This window comes from Oryzias melastigma, linkage group LG23 (assembly GCF_002922805.2).
Source record: "Oryzias melastigma strain HK-1 linkage group LG23, ASM292280v2, whole genome shotgun sequence".
In the NCBI taxonomy this organism is placed as follows: domain Eukaryota; kingdom Metazoa; phylum Chordata; class Actinopteri; order Beloniformes; family Adrianichthyidae; genus Oryzias; species Oryzias melastigma.
In genome coordinates, this window is record NC_050534.1 from 14,369,758 (window position 1) to 14,390,660 (window position 20,903).

Below are 20,903 nucleotides of genomic sequence, written 5' to 3' on the forward strand. Positions count from 1 at the left end.
AACGGCGTTACAGTGAGGATGAAAGTAATTAGTTAGATTACTAAATTACTTGATTTATAACGCCGTTAGTAACGCCGTTATACTTAAATGGCGTTAGTTCCAACACTGGAAATCACTGATAGGATGTTTGTTCATTTTTTAACTTGAACTTACTATACATGGCAATATCTTCCTATTGATGATATTTCCAATAGCAATAGCTCATTTAACTCTTTACCACATAGTTTTGGAAAAACATATTTCTGCTTTCTCTGTTCTTAATTCAATCACTGATGTCCCATTGTACATTTCTTTTCCAGTGTCTTATTTTGAAAATTTTTTAAACATTTGTTTTCTGGTTTATTCTAGCACTTTGTTCATTGTATTGTTTGACTTTTAAAGAGTATAACAATGCACTTAAGGAGGCAATAAATGAAATCACATTTTTTTGATACTTCTTTCAGGTATTTGAACTCACCACTTAATCTCTGGATTACAATAAAATGCAAAAGAATCAAGTATTTGTAACCATTTTCTTCAGTTTAATACTTGGGTTTACAAATACATTCACATACTGGACAATAATAATTGTTTTCAGTTGTGTTTTTAGTCATATTTACTGTTTATCTGCTGTTTTGGTAGACCTCTGGTAACATGGTAATTAAAAAGAAAAAATGGCGGCCATTAGTAAAGATGGCGGCCATACACTCAATTATTTCAAACATTTTTAATGTCCCTTTTTTTAAAACATATGCAGCTATAAAACTAGAGGGGTACCTACAGAATACTATTATTTGTATAAAAATGCCTATGGTAAATGCCTTGTTACCATATCTTATGGTAGCAAGGTAATTTCCCCCCCCAAAAAATAAAAAAATCAAAATGGCAGCTATTTGTAAAAATGTTAGCCATGCACACATTTGTTTTAAAAAAATCTTTAACTTCTACTTTACCCTTTCTCAAAATACACAGTTTTTAAAATAGAGGGGTAATTTCCCGGAAAAAAAAATATAAATATTATGTTGTTCATTTGTAAATTGTTACAAAAATGTTCAATCTCTACTTGCCCCATCTCCAAATGGGGAGTTTTTAAACTAGATGGGTACCTACTAAACACTATTATTTGTATCACATGCATATAGTAAATGCCTTGTTACCATGTCCTATACTAGCAAGGTAATACAAAAAAAATTAACGAAAAAAATGGCGGCCATTTGTAAAGATGGCGGCCATGCTCTAAATTGTTTAAAAAAATTTTAATGTCTAAAAAAATATGCAGTTGTAAAACTAGAGGGGTTCCTACAGAATGCTATTATTTGTATTGTATGCATTTAAAAATAACTTGTTACTATGTACCTATGCTAGCAAGGTAATTTCAGAAAAAAAAATCAAAATGGCGGCCATTTGTAAAGATGGCGGCCATGCACACGTTTGTTTCAAAAATCTTTTACGTGTACTTGCCCTTTTCTCAAAACACGCTGTTTTTGAACTAGAGGGATATTTCCAGAAATAAAATAAAAATATATATTTGTAAATTGTTACAAAAATGTTCAATGTCAAATTGCCCCTGTCTCAAAGATGGACAGTTTTTAAACTTGATGGGTACCTACTAAATACTATTATAGAATGAGTGCCTTTAATTCTATGATCATAGAAAAATGAAAGATTGCACGGTGGTTGTGTAGCTTTTGTGTTAGAATGTGATTACGCCTGCTGGTGTGACGTTTATTGTCATCAGACTCGATGAGATGGAACAGAATTGGATGCACACGGAGTTTCATTACCAAACAATGTACTAAACTCTCTTTAAAACTGACACACTTTAAGTCTATTACAATTAGAATGAAAATCCCCCGATCTTAAAGTCCTGAGGTCTAAATTCTCCGCATACTGCTCCGATTTCTCTTTATTAATATTTCTGCCCATGTAAAAGCACTCCTTGTTCCTGGTTTTGCTAATGTGACATTTTTCTTTGTATAAGAGAAAATTAGACGTTTTATCTTTTTGTTGTTGGCCGAAAGATCTCATTATAATTTAGATTTATAAGGAGAGGGTTTTATTTACAAAATGAGCGTTTCAGCTCAGAGGAGCTGTGAGTCTTTGAGCCAAAACATCCTAAATTTTACTTTTTTAAAACCTTGCTGTAATCATGTTTTAAATCTAAAAGTTTCCTAGCACATTTATTTTGGTAAATTTCCCAAAAATATCACTTCTACTAATTGATTCAAGTCATAATTTAAGCCAGATTGCACACTTTTGTGTCCATGTAAAAATAAACTCATCAAACTTTGAGATTTCCTTAATTTCTTAGGCTTTTAGATGTGCTTTCTGAGCAAAAAGCAACACTTTGACCCTCAGATTGAAACAAAATGAACAGAAGCTGGGTGTAGTTTGCCAAATAAACCACTAGGGGTTCTTAAACTAGGCGAGACAAGCCCCATAATTCCAATATATAGGATTTTAAAGGGCTTACGTCATAAAATATCAACTTTTTTTAAGCTTTAAGTATATTATGTGATACATTCCTCACAAAAAACATGTTTACAACATGCAAGGCATGCTGGGATTGCAATGCAATTATCTGTGGGAGAGTCGTCTGCTAGAAATTCAAACCGCAATATACAGCAGACCACTATGAATTATGTCTATCAGATGCATATTATACATCTATAATATCTATCTATATATATATATATATATATATATATATATATATATATAGCCATGATATAGATATTTAATAGATACATCTTTGTCTAGTGGAAATTTTTTAAAATTAATTTAATTGATTAAAACTAGTTTTAAACATGTTAATGGTAAAATACAAGCAATATATCTCATATTTTTTTATAAATATGTTTGAAACTAATTTAAATAAATAAAATAGATTAGCATGATATGGGTTGTTTAAGTTTACAACAGAAATAAAAAATTCTTATGTTAACTATTAACTATTAACCAGAAACTATTATTATGGAGAGTTAAATATTGAAAGTTATTTAAGGTTTAAGTTTATATATTCTGGAATAATATTCATGCTTGTTTGTATTCATATTTATGTTTAAAAAGTTACATTTTTTAAGTTTTAAAATTCTGTTTCTTATGTGTTCAATAAATGGCCCATGGCCCGATGTGTGTTTTGGATTTTGGCCCCCTGTGCGATTGAGTTCAACACCCCTGATATATTGGAATAGAGCTGTGAAAGAAAGAAATTTGTGAAATTTCGCCACATTTCGCACCGAGCCTCTTCTAGCTTTGGGTGGCGAATATGTGCGAATAAACAGTTGAGATAGAAGAGGAAGCCCCTCCCTGCCTGTCCATTGTGAACACCATGTGCTTGAACGCACTCAAGAAGGCCCATTTAGCATGTCAAATGCACACACATATATATATATATAATTTTATTTTTTTGTGACTTTGAGTAACCCAGGAAATGGGTTCGTTAAACCCTTTAAAACTTTTATCTATATTTGGCTTTAATTCTGGTTAATACAAACAAATGAATAACAAAACGTCCTTTCTAATTGTTTTTTTTTGGTTTTGGAAGTCATCTAAATTGTTAATTGAGTCTCTAATTAGGACTGGGAAATGTGTTTTTTGCTATTTTAAAGTATTAGTATCATATCTTTAAGTGGGATTTACATGTTTTTGTGGTAAATATTATTATAGTTATATATAGTTGTTTGGTTTTCTTCTTTTTTCAAATTACTTTTCATTTTGTATCCACACAAACTATAAATTTGTTAGTGCAACGGCATTGTGAGCATGTTTTGGACAATAAATAAATAATGAAAGTACGCCTTGGAGTATAATCCTCACATATAGTCGTAGTTTTCCCATCAGGCACCTGTTGTGCTTCCCCTTACTTTGGTTGAACTAAATGAGGCCCAGTGGAAAAGTAGCTCCAAAAAGAAAAAAAAAACCACACACACCAAGGGTCTGTTTGCTGGAGTAAATTGCCCCATTTTCCCATCAAACGTGGAATGGGTCACTGGGATTTTTGGTTATATTTCAGAAGCTGTACCAACTAACACAGTGACAGTAAGTTCATCCTATATCTGCCCTCGGCCGCTCGCAGCTGTCTTTTAGACGGCTAAATATATTATGTGGCTGCTATGAGATAACCCGGCTCACATTACACTGTATTTTCTAAATCAGATAATCTACGCGGCGCTCGTATGTCAAAGGCCTCTCTGCAGAGTGGACGGGAGGTAATTCCTGCACTCATGGAGGCATTCATACAGTTTAGAAATATTTACTGTGTGAGTGCCTGTGTAATTAAAGCAAGAGGGATAACAATTACAGCAAGAGGTTGGCAGGTAGATTGTGTGTACATTCACCTGAGGGTAGATTCTTTTATACGACTCTGCTTTCAGTAAAGAGTTCATGAACGGAAAGGAATGTGTTTATATTTATGTCTGTACAATTTAAAGGACAATAAGTTTGAGTTTATTAGTTTTTGTGAGGTAAACAGACACAACAAGTCACAATATTTGAGATCTGGAAAGTTTTTAAACTTCTTTGTACTCTATTTTGAACTACATAATTGAGGTGTAATACCTTTTATATTAAAAAAAAAGTTGTTTTCTTGTTTTTTACCATGTATTTTATATGTATTGTTCGAAATAAAGCATTAACTACAGGCGGAATGCATGTTTATTAATGAAAAAGGAAATCTTATTAAAGTAAACACTAATTTCAACTTTATTTGTTATTTCACACTAAAAAAAGTTAAAATCAGGCAAACATTTACAATATAATTACTATATTTGCTATTAATATACAAAGACTGCTTTTTAATATATTTATATATTTTTTGTCATTTTAGACAAAAAGTTGGTAAACATCTTTAGATTAAAAAAAAAAAAAAAAAAAATTAAGTGTGTATTCTGACTGGAAACATTTGGTTAGCTTAAAGAAAATCAGACTTCATTTCCCCTGATAGTCTGAAACAAATATTCAGTCTAAACGCACCCTGGTCAGGCTTTTAAGGTGGTCTCAGTTAGTTTCAAATCACACTGACCTCCGCTTTGCTCTGAATTTCTTCAGTCTGAAAAGGCTCCGTGCTCAGACCAAAATGGCCGTCGTAGTGGGGCATTATGGGATGTAAACAGAGTAGCACAGCAATGATGAGACACATAACTCATTGAAATGTGGTCGGTTAAATGCAGGCTCATTAATACGACTTCCCAGCCAGAAAAGCGAAGTGGGCTACGCTAGGCAACCGCCCAGTGGAAGGTGTAGTGAGCTAGCAAAGGCTAGCAAAGCTATCTCGCTAGGCTAGCATCCACCAAGCGGCTGCCTAGCGTAGCAAGCCGACTATACTGAGTACCTACGCAAGCTATTAGCATAGCAAGCTAGCTTTGCCGGTCATCGCTAGCTCACTACGCTGTCCACTGTTTGGCTAGCTAGCATAGCCTACTTAAGCCAATGTGGACAAATGATCTTTATAGACTTTCAAAATGGGTCAGTAAAATATAAAGTTTGAAAAAGTGACTTGTAACTCTTATTTTATGCCAATGACTGAAGAGATTTTTTGTTTTGTTTAGACTTAAGTTCAAAATAGAAATCTCTGGGTGTCTGAATACAAACCAAACACACATTTTGGGACTTCATGCAGACCAAGAGACGTTTCCAGTCTAAATACACTCTAAATTTAACATTTTACCATAAAGAAAAATGAGGATCTTGAGTTCTTTATTGATGTTAAACATGATAATATGAAGTAAAATTGATTTTTGTTGTGCTGTTAATTATTTCACTAGTTAAAAGTTCCTTTGACTCTTCGTTTTTGACATTTCTCTCCAATTATTGATAAAAAAAGCTTTTTTTGCAGTTTTTACAGCAAGGAAAAATAAAAATAGAAGTTATATTTTTAATAATTTGAACGTGTGTTCAAGCTTTAATGTGATAATGAAAGGTTTTGCAGTTTAATGTCCTTTTCAAACAGCTTGAATTGTTTTAACCACTGGAAAATCATGTTTTTTTATGCCTGGACTGGGTGGTTGCTTGAAATTTTGATGATTTAGAAAGTGTTTGTACAACTTCTGTCAAATCTTTTGCAATAAGTCAAATTTAGTTTACTTTTAATCCTCCTGGACACACATCCTAATGCTTACCTCACTCAGAGGTCACAGGAGAACACTGGCAGTACTGATGAATTCATTTTGACTTGATCCAGAAGACCATAGATTTGAAATATTCTGACCTTAATGAAATCAATAGAAGCTCCAGAAAACACATGCATAAACATTCTGATTCCTTATTAAAATTTTTCTTTTCTTTGTGTGTCTTTCAGAGTAAAAAAATGGGTGGACCAGATGCAGACAAATCTGATCTCATTAACAGACACAGCCAGCGGCTTGCAGAGTCTAATACAGGTAAAAGACTTCTCTGGGGTCACGAGAAAGTGTCAAATGAAATGAAATGTCCGATGAAAATCGTTTTTTTTTTAGCATTTTTCTCATGATGGAGGACAAATATATAAAATGATTTAGGATTAAAACTCAATTTCTAAGTGTTTATTTCTAAAAAATGTCATTTGAAAAAGCTTTTTTGTGACACAGTGCAACAGACGAGCCAAATTCTGAATCATGTCTTGGTTTTCCTTCACCGAGTTGGTATCCAATATCGGTCGCCATTTTTGTTGCACCGCTAAGGTTAGCTCGGGGTTGTGAGAGGCTATAAGCTAGCGGGATGATTGGTGTTTAAAAAAACATGAATCTTTTGTGTAAATCTCTATTTGACTTTCAAATATTTTGCTGAAAGAGTAAAATATTCAACTTTTATTTATATTTTGCTTTGTTCTTTCTTCATTTCAGGGGTTCAATTTTTTTAATTTCATGTTTCAAAAACAAGTTTTTAAAGAAAATTAACTTAGAAACCAGCAGCAACAACTCAATTTTCCAGTTCAGATAAATACATTTTGCTGCTTCTTACAGAATGTCATGAAGAGACACTTAAACTCAGATCTTTAGACCCTAAAGACCATCTTTGAACTTTGAGCCAAAAATGACGTCCATATTTCAGGCCTTTTAATTTAATTTGATTTAATTTAATGTAATTTTTTATTTAATTTTGATTTTATTTAAATCTGATTTTAATTTATTATTTATTTAATTTATATTTCAATTGTATTTTTAGTTTTTGTTTTATTTTTAATTTTGTTTTTTTATTCTTTAATTTAATTTAAATTAAATTTAATTTACATTCCAGTATTTTTAATTTTAGTTTTAATTTTTATTTTAATTTAATTTAATTTAATTTGTTTTTTATTTAATTTTGATTTTATTGTAATTTGATTTTAATTTAATATTGATTTCATTTATATTTCAATTGTACTTTTAGTGTTTGTTTTATTTATAATTTTGGTTGTTTTTTAATCTTAAATTTAATTTAAATTTATTTAAATTTCATTTAGATTCCAGTATTTTTAATTTTAGTTTTCTTCTTTTATTTTAATTTAATTTGATGTGATTGTATTTAAATTAAATTAATTTAATTTTAATCTATATCTTAATTGTATATTTAATTTTAATTTGATTTAATTTAATTTGATTTGGATTTATATTTTAATTGCATTTTTAGATTTAATTTAATTTATATTCCAGTATTTTTGATTTTAGTTTAATTTCTTACTTTAAACTTGATTTAATTTGATTCAACTTAATTTAATTTGAATTTAGATTTTAGTTATATTTTTAATTTTAATTTAGATTTTAGTTATATTTTTAATTTTAATTTATTTATTAATTAATTTTTATTTTTTTAATTTATTTTTATTTTTAATCTAATTTAATTTAATTTAATTTACACAGTTGAGAAATACACACATATCGGCGAGGATAAACCATATGAATGAAATCCAGGAGAACAATCCGATAAAATCTGCTAAATAAAAAAAAGAAAATAAAAAAAAAACACCTAGGAACACATTTTTAAAATTGTTTTAGACCGTAGATTTAATTTAATCTGTTGAGCAGAGACAAATAATCCTGAGCTTTGAGTCACGTGCGTCTCTTCGTCTAATTAACCCTCCCTACTTGACTTGAGCTGTCACAACACATCACTCCTCTATATATAGTAGCTTGTCATTAAGCATAACGCAGCATCATTTCATTCTGCCAGCACAGTGTACACACTCAGACACGATCAGGATCACAAAAGATCGTGCACACACTCATACGGTTGTGTTCTTATTTCAGAGAACAGGAAGTATTCTTGACGTGTAGTGATTGACAGAATACATCTGGTACTAAGGATCCTACAGCTTTTTTAGGGCATAGATAGATTTCCGTTTCTCCTCTGGATGTTGGTTGATTGATTTGCAACCAAAAGTGAGAATTAGACTATTTTTTGTAACAAAATACACAAAAAAAATGGAATTTTAGGACAAAATTAGGTGTCAAATTCTGGTTTGTGCACCTGGAATCTCTTAAAACTGAGACACAAATATGGTCAAAACATTTTTAGTTTTTGAAAATATATTTAAAAAAAAAATCTGAGATCTACACAAATTTAAAAAATGCATTGAAAGAAAAGAAAACTATTCAAAAGCTGGAGGATGAAGGCTTGTTCTGCTGTTCTGTGGCCCTAATGATGGACAGTAAAACCCCTTCAGGGGCTAAAATAATTGCTATTTTTGTCGTTTGTGTGTTTGAACAATATCTGTTGTAGAGTATTCTTACATAATCCGACCCTACAGTTCAATCAGTGATGTGTCGTCTGATTTTTTTATGTTCATCAGTAAAAGTTTGATGAGTTTCTGATGTCTCTTTGACGTTCTCAGAGTTATCACAAACACAGAACTCACTTCAGTGTGGAGTCCAACATCGCCAGGCAGCTGGTGGATACAGCTTCAGGGAACATTGAGAAGCTGCTGGCGAACCGCTCCCAAGCCTTAAAGGTGAGTATGATGTCACCGTCCTGATGCTTTTTAGGAAATGAGCTGGTTGGCAGATGGATTAGTATCGCGTCTCTCGAAGAAGAGGCTGTTCTTGTTGGAAAGAGAAACAAGCAAAACTCAAATCCGGATTGTTTGTGTCATCCCAGCAAAGGACACAGAGACAATATGCTCGTCTGTGTCACATGTTGCAACACAAGCTGGAGCAGAGCCACAGCTTCAGGCTGGTCTGACATAATCAGACACATTACCTAATTCAGTGTTACAAGTGTCTTCCCGCTAAAAGCCCCTTAAGAAAACCTATCAGTGTTTACGTTGCTTCTATAATAGACTTTATAGTCTGCCAAAGTTGAACGACCTGTCTAAATACTGTCTTTGTTGAGGTATTTTTCATGTAACCTCATGGAATTTAATTTAATTTTAATTTGGCGCATGACATCATCGGTTGGAAGTGGAAGTTTTACGACTTACCCTAAATCTAACCCTTAACTTTTTGAGCTTTTAAAGGGGCCCTACCATGAAAATTCTACTTTTTTGAGGTTTTAAGTGTATTTTACTGATCATTCCTCACAATAAAGAACCCCAAAGCGGTACTTTGATCCGTTTATGCATTTAAGGGTAATCCTCTAAAAACCTGCTCTGTCTGCAGCAGCCCCTCCCATACCCACGAAAACGAGCGGTTGGAAACGTGCTGATGTAAGCCCCAAGACTACAACAAACACCTACTATCTTCGCATAGCTGTGGTGCCGAGGTAGTTATCTCCTGCCAGAATGTGTACCCTGGCAGGAGATAACTACCTCGGCACCACAGATGTACCAGGACCGCTCTCGGACCCATCTTTCAAGGCGGTCTCGGTTCGTTTCCAATCGGACTGAACTTCTGTTTGCTCTGAGATTCCTCAGTCTGAATACGAAACGAATCGAGAGCATTGACTGAAGAGATCGTGGTTTTGTTTACAAAGTTTGGTCACGCTGAGGAAACTCTCATTGACGGTGTATTGGCAGGTTTAAGGGTGACTTCATGAAATGGGCGGGGCCGACAAGGGGCGAAAGGCGGAGCTTCAGAGATCAAGTTGTTTTACTTCAGGGTATTAAAAAGGTCCACAAAAATGACTCATATTTGATAAATAATTATTTTTTTTAGTGTTACAAAGGTAATATATGATCATATATATGGATATAGTTTAATCTGAAAGGCTGAAGAAAATTATGGTGTGGCCCCTTTAAGTGTATTATTGCAAAGCCCCTAAAGCAAAGGATTCAAACTCAATCCCACAGGGGGCAAAAATCCAAAACACATTTTAGTTCGCGGACTGAACGAGATAAACATTTATTGAAAACACTAAAGCTACATTTTTAAAATAAAAAAAAAATGTAACTTTTTAACGTAACTATGAATAACAAGTCAGGAATATTATTCTGGAATAAATTAACTTAATCCTTAAATTACTTCTAATATTTTACTCTCCACAAAAACATATTAGTACTAGTACTCACCAGATTGCATCTGGTGCTCACCAGAAATTAACCAGAAAAAAATTCTGGTCAATGTCTGGTGCACACCAGTTAGTACTTGATAGTATCTGGTAGTCACCAGATGGTACCCAGAAAAAAAAAAAAAAATTTGGTCACAAAAATTCTGGTCACTGTCTGGTGCCCACCAGTTGCTATTGGACACTCACCGGTTAGTATCTGGTGATTAACAGATACTATCTGGTGCTCACCAGATACTAACCAGAAAAAAACATTCTGGTCAATGTCTGGTGCACACCAGTTAGTATCTAGTACTCACCAGATAGTATCTGGTGCTCACTAGAGAGTAACCAGAAAAAAAATTCTGGTCAATGTCTGGTGCACACCAGTTAGTACCAGATAGTATCTGATAGTCATCAGATGGTAACCAAAAAAAAAATTCTGGTCACTGTCTGGTGCCAACCAGTTACTATTGGGCACTCACCGGATAATATCTTCTGAGTAACAGATAGTATCTGGTACTCACTACATCGCAAAAAAAATAAAATAAAATTCTAGTCACTGTCTGGTGCTCACCAGTTACTATCTGGTACTCAGCAGATATTATCTGGTGCACACCAGATAGCAACCAATTTTTAACCAGTTACTTACTTCATTTTTTATTTTTTCGTTGTTCCTTTAGGGGCTCCATATGTTTTAATGTTAATTCCTCATGGAAAAAATCCCCAAAGTGCTATTTTAAACCATTCATGCATCTCTGGGCCTTCCTCTAACAACCTGCGCTCTGAGCACCAGCCCCTTCCAACCCCCGACAACAAGTGAATCCTCAAACTGTGATGTAGACAAGTGAGAACAGCCCCTGCGGAGCTAGCTCCGCCTCCAGTCAAACACAATCGCCCCAATTTTCTCCGCGGAGGAAAACGCTTCCATTTCATGTACACAGTAGCACATTCATCTTTACAAAAGGTCGGATGTTGTTTGTTTTCAAGGATGAAACACAGACACACTGATGAGGACGGCTGTTGGATAACGTCATGAAATGGGCGGCGCCCTCAGAGATCGAGGCGTCTTACTTCCATGTAGGAAAATAATGAATATTTCATAAATAATTTGTTCTTTAGTGTGACAAAGGTAATATATGATCATGTTTAAGGATATAGTTTTCTCCTAAAGGCTAAAGAATAATATAGACCTTTAAAGTCATGTACAGTTTGGGAATGCGGGTTTTACGCGATATTTCCACCCATTCTACTGCTAATGTTTATATTTCTAAACTTTCCTGTACTGATGTGATCTCATTTGGTAACATGTGTTTAAAGTTCCAAACTGATCCGCTCAGCCTTTTTCTGTCACTTAGTTTTATCAGCTGATCCCAGTCCTGATCAATTCCACCCAGAAAACCAGAAATATCCAATTAAGGCCTGACAGCCTGTTGCCATAGTTACATTCACATTGATTGGCACATCAATCCGGTAATGTCTCCCAGTTATTGCCAAGGGATGAGGGGACAATTAGTTTTTGGTGTTGTGTTGCACCTTAGGACACCAACACAACTGCTCAGAAAAATCAATGGCGGCAGAATAATGATGTTAAACTACCGGCTGCTTTATGGCCTTCAACCAAAACCACCTGCTGGGAACGTCACCTGTGTAGGTGAACCGCAGTGGTTCAGGGTGGTTGAATCCTTTTCTGTTTTGTTTTATTTTTATTTGTCTCTCTTTTTTTTAATAAAATTTTCATAGTTTGTGGTAAAATGATTTCTGTTTTGTAATAAAAAGAATATCATAATTTAATTGTTAAAAAATAAAAATAATTTCCTTTCAAATATATATTTTTTAATTTCAGTTGGTGTTTCCTGGTTTGATCAGGATGAATAAAGTTAATAAATGACTTCCTTTAATCACCTTTAACCCAGAATGCATTTCAGTTTTTCCTCCTTCCCTGATGGCTCCTGTACTCCAGCTGGACTCAGACTCCTTACTATGACTTCCCATAAATCACAGAAACAGGCTGTTGTTTCCCACTTGATTCATAGCCATTTTTTCTCAGCTCCAAAGACCCAATTTTCTCTAAACGGGCTGACGGCGCCGTCGGTCACTCGGACAGAAGAGATTTCTGAGTGACAGGTAGACGGAGCGGTAGAGGGTGAAAATAAGATGCTCTAACAGGATACACACTGCTGCTATTTGTCTTCACCTCAATGTCGCTCCTCAAGTAGTAAAGTTAGTCTTTAATAGAACCTTTTCTGTTTTTTCCTCTAGTGTTGTGTCATATTATTTAGAAGTTTTCATTTTTGTTATTTAATTCCCACAGTACCTACTTACTACAGTACTTACTTACTACATTACTTAATTTCTACTACAATATTTATTTACTATTTATTTACTTACTTTATACAGTGCTTACTTACTACAGTACTTATTGCAGTATTTACTTACTACAGTATTTATTGCAGTACTTACTTACTACAATATTTACTTACTATTTATTCACTTACATACAACAGTACTTACTTACTACAGTATTTATTGCAGTACTTATTTACTACAATATTTACTTACTATTCATTCACTTACTACAGTACTTACTTAAACACTACTTGCTTTCCACAGTACTTACTTACTATTAATGTACTTACGTACTACAGTACTTACTTACTACAGTACTTACTTGCTAACCATACTACTTACCTAAGCAGTACTTACTACTAGGGATGTCCTAATCCGATCACGTGATCAGAAATTGCACCCAGTCACATGGTTGATGTTACTATTTATTTAATTACTTACTACAGTACTTACTAACTATAGGACTTACTTAAATAGTATTTACTACATTATTTTTCTTACTTATTGCAGAACTTACATACTATTTATTTACTTACCAACTATAGTACTTACTTAAAGAGTATTTACTGCAATATTTACTACACCACTTACCTAAACAGTACTTACTTAAACAGTAATTTCTTATTACGGTGCTTTCATACTATTTATTTACTTACTTACTTTCATACTTGCTTATTTTTTTACTTACTTATTGCAGAACTTACTTACTACAATACTGACTTACAATAATACTTACTTACTTAATGCCATACTTGCTTACTGCAGTACTTACTTACTTTTTACACATTTTATTCAGTTACTTATTACAGTACATACTTACTTACTACAATATTTACTTACTTATTTATTTACGTACTTATTGCAGTACTTACTTACTTACTAACTACCATACTTACTTACTACAGTACTTAGTTATTTGTTTACTTACTACGAATTCATTCATTCATTTTTGGGTAAGAGGGTTGCTATATATATATATATATATATATATATATATATATATATATATATATATATATATATATATATATATCAAAAGCATTTTCTATTAAGTCCCACAATCAACATTAACTTTATTATCAGCTTTCATCCTTTGTTATACCTGAAAGGTTTTATATGTTTAAATCTTTTTAATGGTAAATAAAAATAATTTGATATTTTTAACGATACATAGCTGTGGGTGGAGTCTTGGTGGCAACATTTAGCAAAAAAATAAATAAATATATTATTTTTTAATTGCAAAAATATTATTTTTGTTTTTTATCTTTTTATTTAAGTTATGAATATATATATATAAAAAACTAATCAAAACTATAATTAATAAATTTAACATCTTCTGCCTTAAACTAGCCGTCTTAAACATTCATTAATATTCCAGTTTATCTTTCTTAGTGTTTCGTTTCACATGCTGGACATTTATAATATAACAACTATTCTTTACCATATTAATACTCTAGTTATACTCTAGGGCCAGGTACATGTTAACTGAAGGAAATTTAAGGTGTTTTAAAATTCAAGGGAATAAATCTTGATAGTTTTAGCTCCGCCCACGTGTTCTCTGTTCCTTAATAATCACCTGATCTGGTCACACACCTGCTCCCCGTTTCACTTCAGACTAAATCACCCACATTTATACCTGATCCTTTTTCCATTTTAGTTTTATTTTTTTATATCTAAATGCCTTTTCTTATTTGTCGTTCTCTCTTTAATTTCACTCGAGCTGTCAATTCTTTGGCTTTTAGGATTAAGCTCCTCCTACAACCAGTTTCCATGACGAAATCAAATCAGAAATATTTTTATTCTCTGTGATAAATGGACTTGAAGAATAAAATGAAATATAAGTTTTTTTAGGTTAACAATTCAGAGTTCAAACTAATTTGTAGTTAGGTGTAAGAAATCATTTTTTATTAATTTAACTATCTAATTAAGTTAATATAAAATGATCTATGAAATCAATCATTTTGACACTTCTGTATATTTTTCTTGTGGCAAAAAAAAGTCTTGGTGTGATCAAAAATTGAGGAAAAAAGGAGAGTTGGGACAGAAAATGAGGAGAAGACAGGATGCAAAACTTAAAACAAAAAGTAAAAAATGACTAAAATGAATTAAACATGCTTCACAAATTGTAATCATTCTGTAAAACTCCTAAAATATTTAGAAAATTCACTTGTAGTTTGAGATACGACTGTTTTTTTTTATTTTAATACAGCTGTTGTGTTCAAATTATTCGTGAATTTTTACTTTTATTAAGAAAAGATTAACTTTAACATTTTTTTTAATCAAGAATAATGAAGAATGGGACAACAGGAGCTCCTTTATATATAAAAAAGAAGCAGAAATGCCTGAGATTGCTTTATCAATTTGGTAGGAGAATCTAAAAACTTTGGCCAAATTGTAAGACAAGCACATTATGAATACACAAAAAAGCAGAAATGGTCTCGTTCTCCATTAAAAAAGTTTCCTATTTTTTTCTAAACGAGTTGGCATCAGTATTTACAGCCTTAATTGCTCATAAAAAAGCAAATCTTTTGCTGCAGACGAACATTTATGCACCAAATTTCCTCTCATATTGAAGCTTCTGCTCTCAGGAGAGCCATGAACTCTGGAAACAACAACACTGGTTGCTAAGCTACATAGCATCATAAACAAAAAAAAAAATCCTCTCTGACATCCTCATTTGCCACATTAAGCAGTTAGCGTAAAAACGGAGAGATCTCCCACTTAAGCTCCAACCTGTGCACGCCTTTAACACAAAATTGCTTCTTTGGCGGCGCCCGTGTTCATTAAGACGTCTAGGAAGGGCGAGAGCGCTTCAATGGAGCTCTTCTAAGTGTTGTGTTTTGTGGAGTGTAATTACAGTGAAGTCACTGATCTCCAGTGTCTGCATGTGTGTTATTAAAGCGCCACTGGATGACACGCCGTGAGTCATTAGACAGCTGTTTGATCACGGAGCATCCCCACACACATGAATCTGTACAAAAAAATAGCTCATGTGATGCTTTTTTTATGTTAAATTATGCTAAAAAATATTCTGTATTTTCCATTAGTTACTTATTACAAAGTATAAATCCTCAAATCCATATGTAAAAGGTAGTAATGTCTAGTAATTTATGTAAATGGAATCCATTTATTTATTTTTTTTTAAATAAGAGCAAAACTCTTCAATGATTTTAAAGCCAAATCTTAAAATTTGTCGAATTAAAATCAAATTAGTTTAACTGATTAAGGTCATCAACAAAAATATAATGTTGAATATTTATGAAATTCAAACCATTTTTAGCTAAAATAAAAAGAAAAACTGGGACATAGTTTCTGAATTTATTAGAAATTTGCCTCCAAGTTGTGGGAGGGGCAAGATCAATGGAGTAACCCCGCCCCCCTCTTCCGAGATTGTCCCACTAGCTTACAGCCCCTCACAACCACAACCTAACATTACTAATGCAACAAAAATGGGGAGTAATATTGGAGCTATCCATCCGTACAGGATGGAGCTCCGCCCCCTCCCTATCCCCCACCTGTTTACTTACGCTTCCACTAGCTTACAGCCCCTCACAACCACAACCTAATGCAACAAAAATGGGGAGTAATATTGGAGCTATCCATCCGTACAGTTTGAAGCTCTGCCCCCTTCCCATCCCCCATCTCTTTACACAATGTCCCGCTAGCTTTCAGCCCCCCACACCTTCCAACCTGACATTACCGATGGATTAGAAAAGGGTGAGCAAAATTGGAGCTTTGCATCCGTACAGTTTGGAGCCCCGCCCCCTTCCCATCCCCCATCTGTTTACTCACTCTTCCACTAGCTTACAGCACCTCACAACCACAACCTAATATTACCAGTGCCACATAAAAAGCGAGAAATATTGTAGCTATCCATCTGTACAGTTTGGAGCCCCGCCCCCCTTCCCATCACCCATCTGTTTACACACTGTCCCACTAGCTTACAGCCCTTCACACCCACAACAAAACGTTATCACTGTAGCAAAAATATCAATCACTATTGGAGTTATTTTGCTACACAATTTGGAATTCCGCCCCCCTTCCCATCGCCCATTTCTTTACACATAGTCCCGCTAGCTTACAGTCTCTCACACCTTCCAACCTGACATTACCAGTGCACTAGAAAAGGGTGAGCAGAATTGGAGCTTTGCATCTGTATTGTTTGGAGCTCCGCCCCCCTTCCCAACCCCCATCTCTTACACACTCTTCCACTAGTTTACAGCCCCTCACACCCCAAACCTAACATTACCAGTGCAGCAAAATGCCAAAGAATATTGGAGCTATCAGTTTTAAGCCCCGCCCCTTCCCCCATATGTTTTCACACTCTTCCACTAGCTTACAGCCCCTCACAACCTAACATTACCGGTGCAGCAAACATGTCATACAATTTTGGAGCGTACAGTTTGGAGCCAGAGACCAGCTCGGACGAGGAAAGCTAAGACGTGGATGGATCTGGTCATCTACAAGTGGATGCATCAGAATGAAGCGAACCTGGGAGCTTGTAGCCCACCCGTCGTATTCTCTACAAAACAAATGCGATGTTTTTCAAACGGCGGTTTTGAAGAAATACTCAGAAAGGCAATTTTATCCCTTTATAAATGTGTTAGGGTCAAATTGACCCATTTTCATTCTTGAAAATGGGTCAATTTGACCCTAACACATTATAAGGGTCTAGCTTAATTTCCATGATATATGTCCCCTATCATGGGAAAAATGCCACAAGAACATGTTCAAAACACAAGTTTCCTCCATTGTCCAACTAAGAACTTTCCTGTTCTGCATCTGTGAGTCAGCGGAGCACGAGGTCGGCTGTAATCAAGCACAAAAACGCTTTTGTTTTTGCAACGTTGTGTATTTAGTCCCTCTCAATGAAAGATGTAAGTGTTCAGTGCCGTGGATGTTTAATGAGTGAGACGAAGAGTTCAAAAGGGGGAGGGGGGTGCAGTCAGAATGTGTCTGGCTGCTTTCGTCTGCCCAGCTGTCGCAGCAGCCTCTGTCTCCAGCTTTGGGTTTGTCATCTCTGTTTTCCAACATCAAGCTCATCAGGCGCGCTGCACATTTGATGTCTTGCTCGTTAAAAGTCTGAGCTGTCACTTTTACTCCTGTCCAGGTGTACATGCATCCGCCGAGAACTCTACTTTACTGTCCGTTTGGAGTATCGGCAACTAAAACGGGCAGATTCATTTCCCTTTCTGCTGTTGCTTAAACAGCGTCTCAGCTCTGACACCATCCAGCTAATTAGCGCTCTGATCCTGCGAGACAGATTCGAAAAGCCAAACGGGGAAGTGACATCATTTTAGGCACAAGCCGTACAGTAAATCTGATTTGGGCGTAGGAGGCAAATGGGGAGTTTTCTTGAAGCCAACTGGCACACCGAAAGCAGGATTCAATTAATATTCAAAGTCCTTAACATTAAGGGACGTTCCTCTCAAAATGTTGAACTTCTGCGGACCGACGGCAGAGTTGTTACAGTTCAGATCACAATCTCCCTAAAGGCTGAGCAGGATAGATCCGACTAAAGCGTTGCCAGTCACAACAGCAGATGCTCATGTTTCCTCTGCTCTCTCGCGGATCCCCACACACCAGTGTGATGGCAGGTGTGTGTTTTCGATCTTGGCAGGACTGAAAGCTTCACTCAGGCTGCCAGAGAACGAGCATCACATCGTCTGAAAACATGTTCACACGGTTCATTGTGTGGCCTACAAACTGTAGGATCACAGGTCACACTTTTGTACTTACAGATGAGATTTAATTTGCAAATGACGATAAATCAATGACTTCCTTGATTGTCTAGGTCAGGGGTGTCGAACTCAATCACACAAGGGGCCAAAATCCAAAACACACCTCTGGCCGAACAGGATAAACATTTGTTAAACAGTCTAAAACTAAATTATTAAAACTTTAAAACTGTAATTTTTTAACATAATTATGAACTAGATATACAGCATTACCTGTAATAATGCTAGTGTTAATGCTGTAAGCTAAATTTGGTCGCTAAAGATGCTAGTGATGATAGCTGAAGATGCTGAAATTGATAGCTAAAACCGTTAAAGCTAATAGCTGAAAACACTGAAGCTGATGGCCAGCTATATTATTAGCTAAATGCTAAATTAGCCTAAAAAAACAAACAAAAAAGGTTAGGTTAGCTAAAACAGCTAGCATGTAGCTGACATATTAGCTAAGCTTCAAAATAGCCTAAAAATTAAAAGAAGCCTAAATTAGCTAAAACAGCTAGCATGTAAATATTGGTGTAACTCCAAAACAGCCTAAAAACCCTTAAAAAAGGCCTAAATTAGCTAGCATGTAGATGAAATATTAGCTAAATTTGAAAATATCCTAAAAAAGCTGAAAAAAGCCTAAATTAGCTAAAATAGCTAGCATGTAAATATTAGCATAACTCCAAAACAGCCTAAAAACCTTTTTTTTTAAAAAGCCTAAATTAGCTAAAACAGCTAGCATGTAAATATTGGTGTAACTTCAAAACAGCCTAAAAACCTTTTTTTAAAAAAAGCCTAAATTAGCTTGAACAGTTAGCATGAAGCTGAAATATTAGCTAAACTTGAAAATAGCCTAAAAAAGTTTAAAAAGAGCCTAAATTAGCCAAAACAGCTAGCATGTAAATATTAGCCTAACTCCAAAACAGCCTAAAAACCTCTATAAAAAAGCCTAAATTAGCTAAAACAGTTGGCATGTAGCTGAAATATTAGCTAAACTCCAAAATAGCCTGAAAAAAAGTCTTTGTAAATACCAAAAATTGTCCAAAAAGCTAGCAGAATCCCAATTTTTTAAACTTTAAAACTGTAATTTTTTAACATAAATATGAATCATGAAAAGGCAGGAATATTATTATAGAATAAATGAACTTAAACCCTAAAATAACTTTCAATATTCTATTCTCCATACAAATATATTTGTCAAAATTATACAAGTTAGAAATAATACAAGATAACATCAGGCCCTTAATAACAATTTAAAAAAATGATCTGGTGGGCCGGATTGAACTATCTGGAGGGCCGGATCCGGCCCCCGGGCCTTGACTTTGACACATGTGGTCTCTGTACTATTGAGACTAGAATAAACAGATAGCAGATAAAAAATGCTGTAATTACAATAATTATTGTCGAGTGTCTATTGTGTGTGATACAGTTGACAAAAGCGCGTCTTCCTCCGACTGACTGAAGCAGCTCCTCAGCGCTCCCACGGTCTCAGGATGATGATGAAGTTTTCCATGATGGATTACAGTCTCTGTAACATCTTCCTCTCACCCACCACAGTCACAGCCTCTAGGGGACGTCCCAGAACAGAGCCGGATCTCCGCACCAGTTTGTCGATCTTCTTCCTGTTTCTGTCGTTGCATCCGAACCCAAGGAGCAAACTGGAGTTAGAATTTTATAAATGTGGGGGCGGGACCAGGACATTATAAATAAAGTATTTGGAACTTTTTATTTATTTATTTAATGTTCATTTGAACATTTGCAATGCTTAAAGAAGCCTTAATCTTTGTCAGTAATACTAGTATTGACTCAGCCATATTTGTACATGTCGTACCGTGAACGCAGAGGTTTTAAAGTCCCCCTGCGATGAAAATCCTGTTTTTTGAGTGTTTAACATACATGTGTGGCATTTTTCTAATGAAAGAGAACAAATGTTTTAAGAAATCATTTCGGGTTTTTTTCGCCACGCCCCCTCAGAGGATATTTTGGAAACAGAGGTTTCAGATCAACATGAAAAATGGCTTTTTAAGACATTTAGGTCGTGGGATTTTGGTTAAAAACGTCATAATCATCAATAAAACACTAATGAGAATTTTTTTTATTTTTTTAAATAAAAAAAATTGTAACATATGGGGGATGGGAAGGGGCGGGGCTTAAAACTGTATGACTGGATAGCTACATTATTACTTGCAATTTTGGTGCTTTGGTAATGTTAAGTTGGGATTGTGAGGGGCTGTTAGCTATGTAAACAAATGGGTGATGGGAAAAAGGGGCTGGGCTCCAAACTGAAAATCGGGCAGCCATAAAGTTTGGTGGTATTTGGTATTTGAAATTGTACTAGTGACCGTAGCAGGAGCCATGCACCAACAGACGACTTCAGACCCAGAAAGTGGAGGGAAAAAGTCTGAAAAGTGGTAGCAGAGTTGCCTGTTGACTCTATGTAAACATAAAATGAAAGTTAAGGTTAGTTAAAAACAAGCCACATCA

The 20,903-nt window shown here is 34.7% G+C and overlaps 1 protein-coding gene across 2 annotated transcripts in view; it reads left to right on the forward strand.

The window, feature by feature from the left end:
- Positions 1–20,903, forward strand: part of LOC112154516 (voltage-dependent calcium channel subunit alpha-2/delta-1) — a 135,042-nt gene that overhangs the window by 43,593 nt on the left and 70,546 nt on the right. For both annotated transcript variants that reach the window (XM_036210196.1, XM_024285523.2), the window contains 2 exons: positions 6,278–6,359; positions 8,768–8,884. In XM_036210196.1, coding sequence (XP_036066089.1) covers positions 6,278–6,359; positions 8,768–8,884 — 199 coding nt within the window. The remainder of the gene's footprint in view (positions 1–6,277; positions 6,360–8,767; positions 8,885–20,903) is intronic.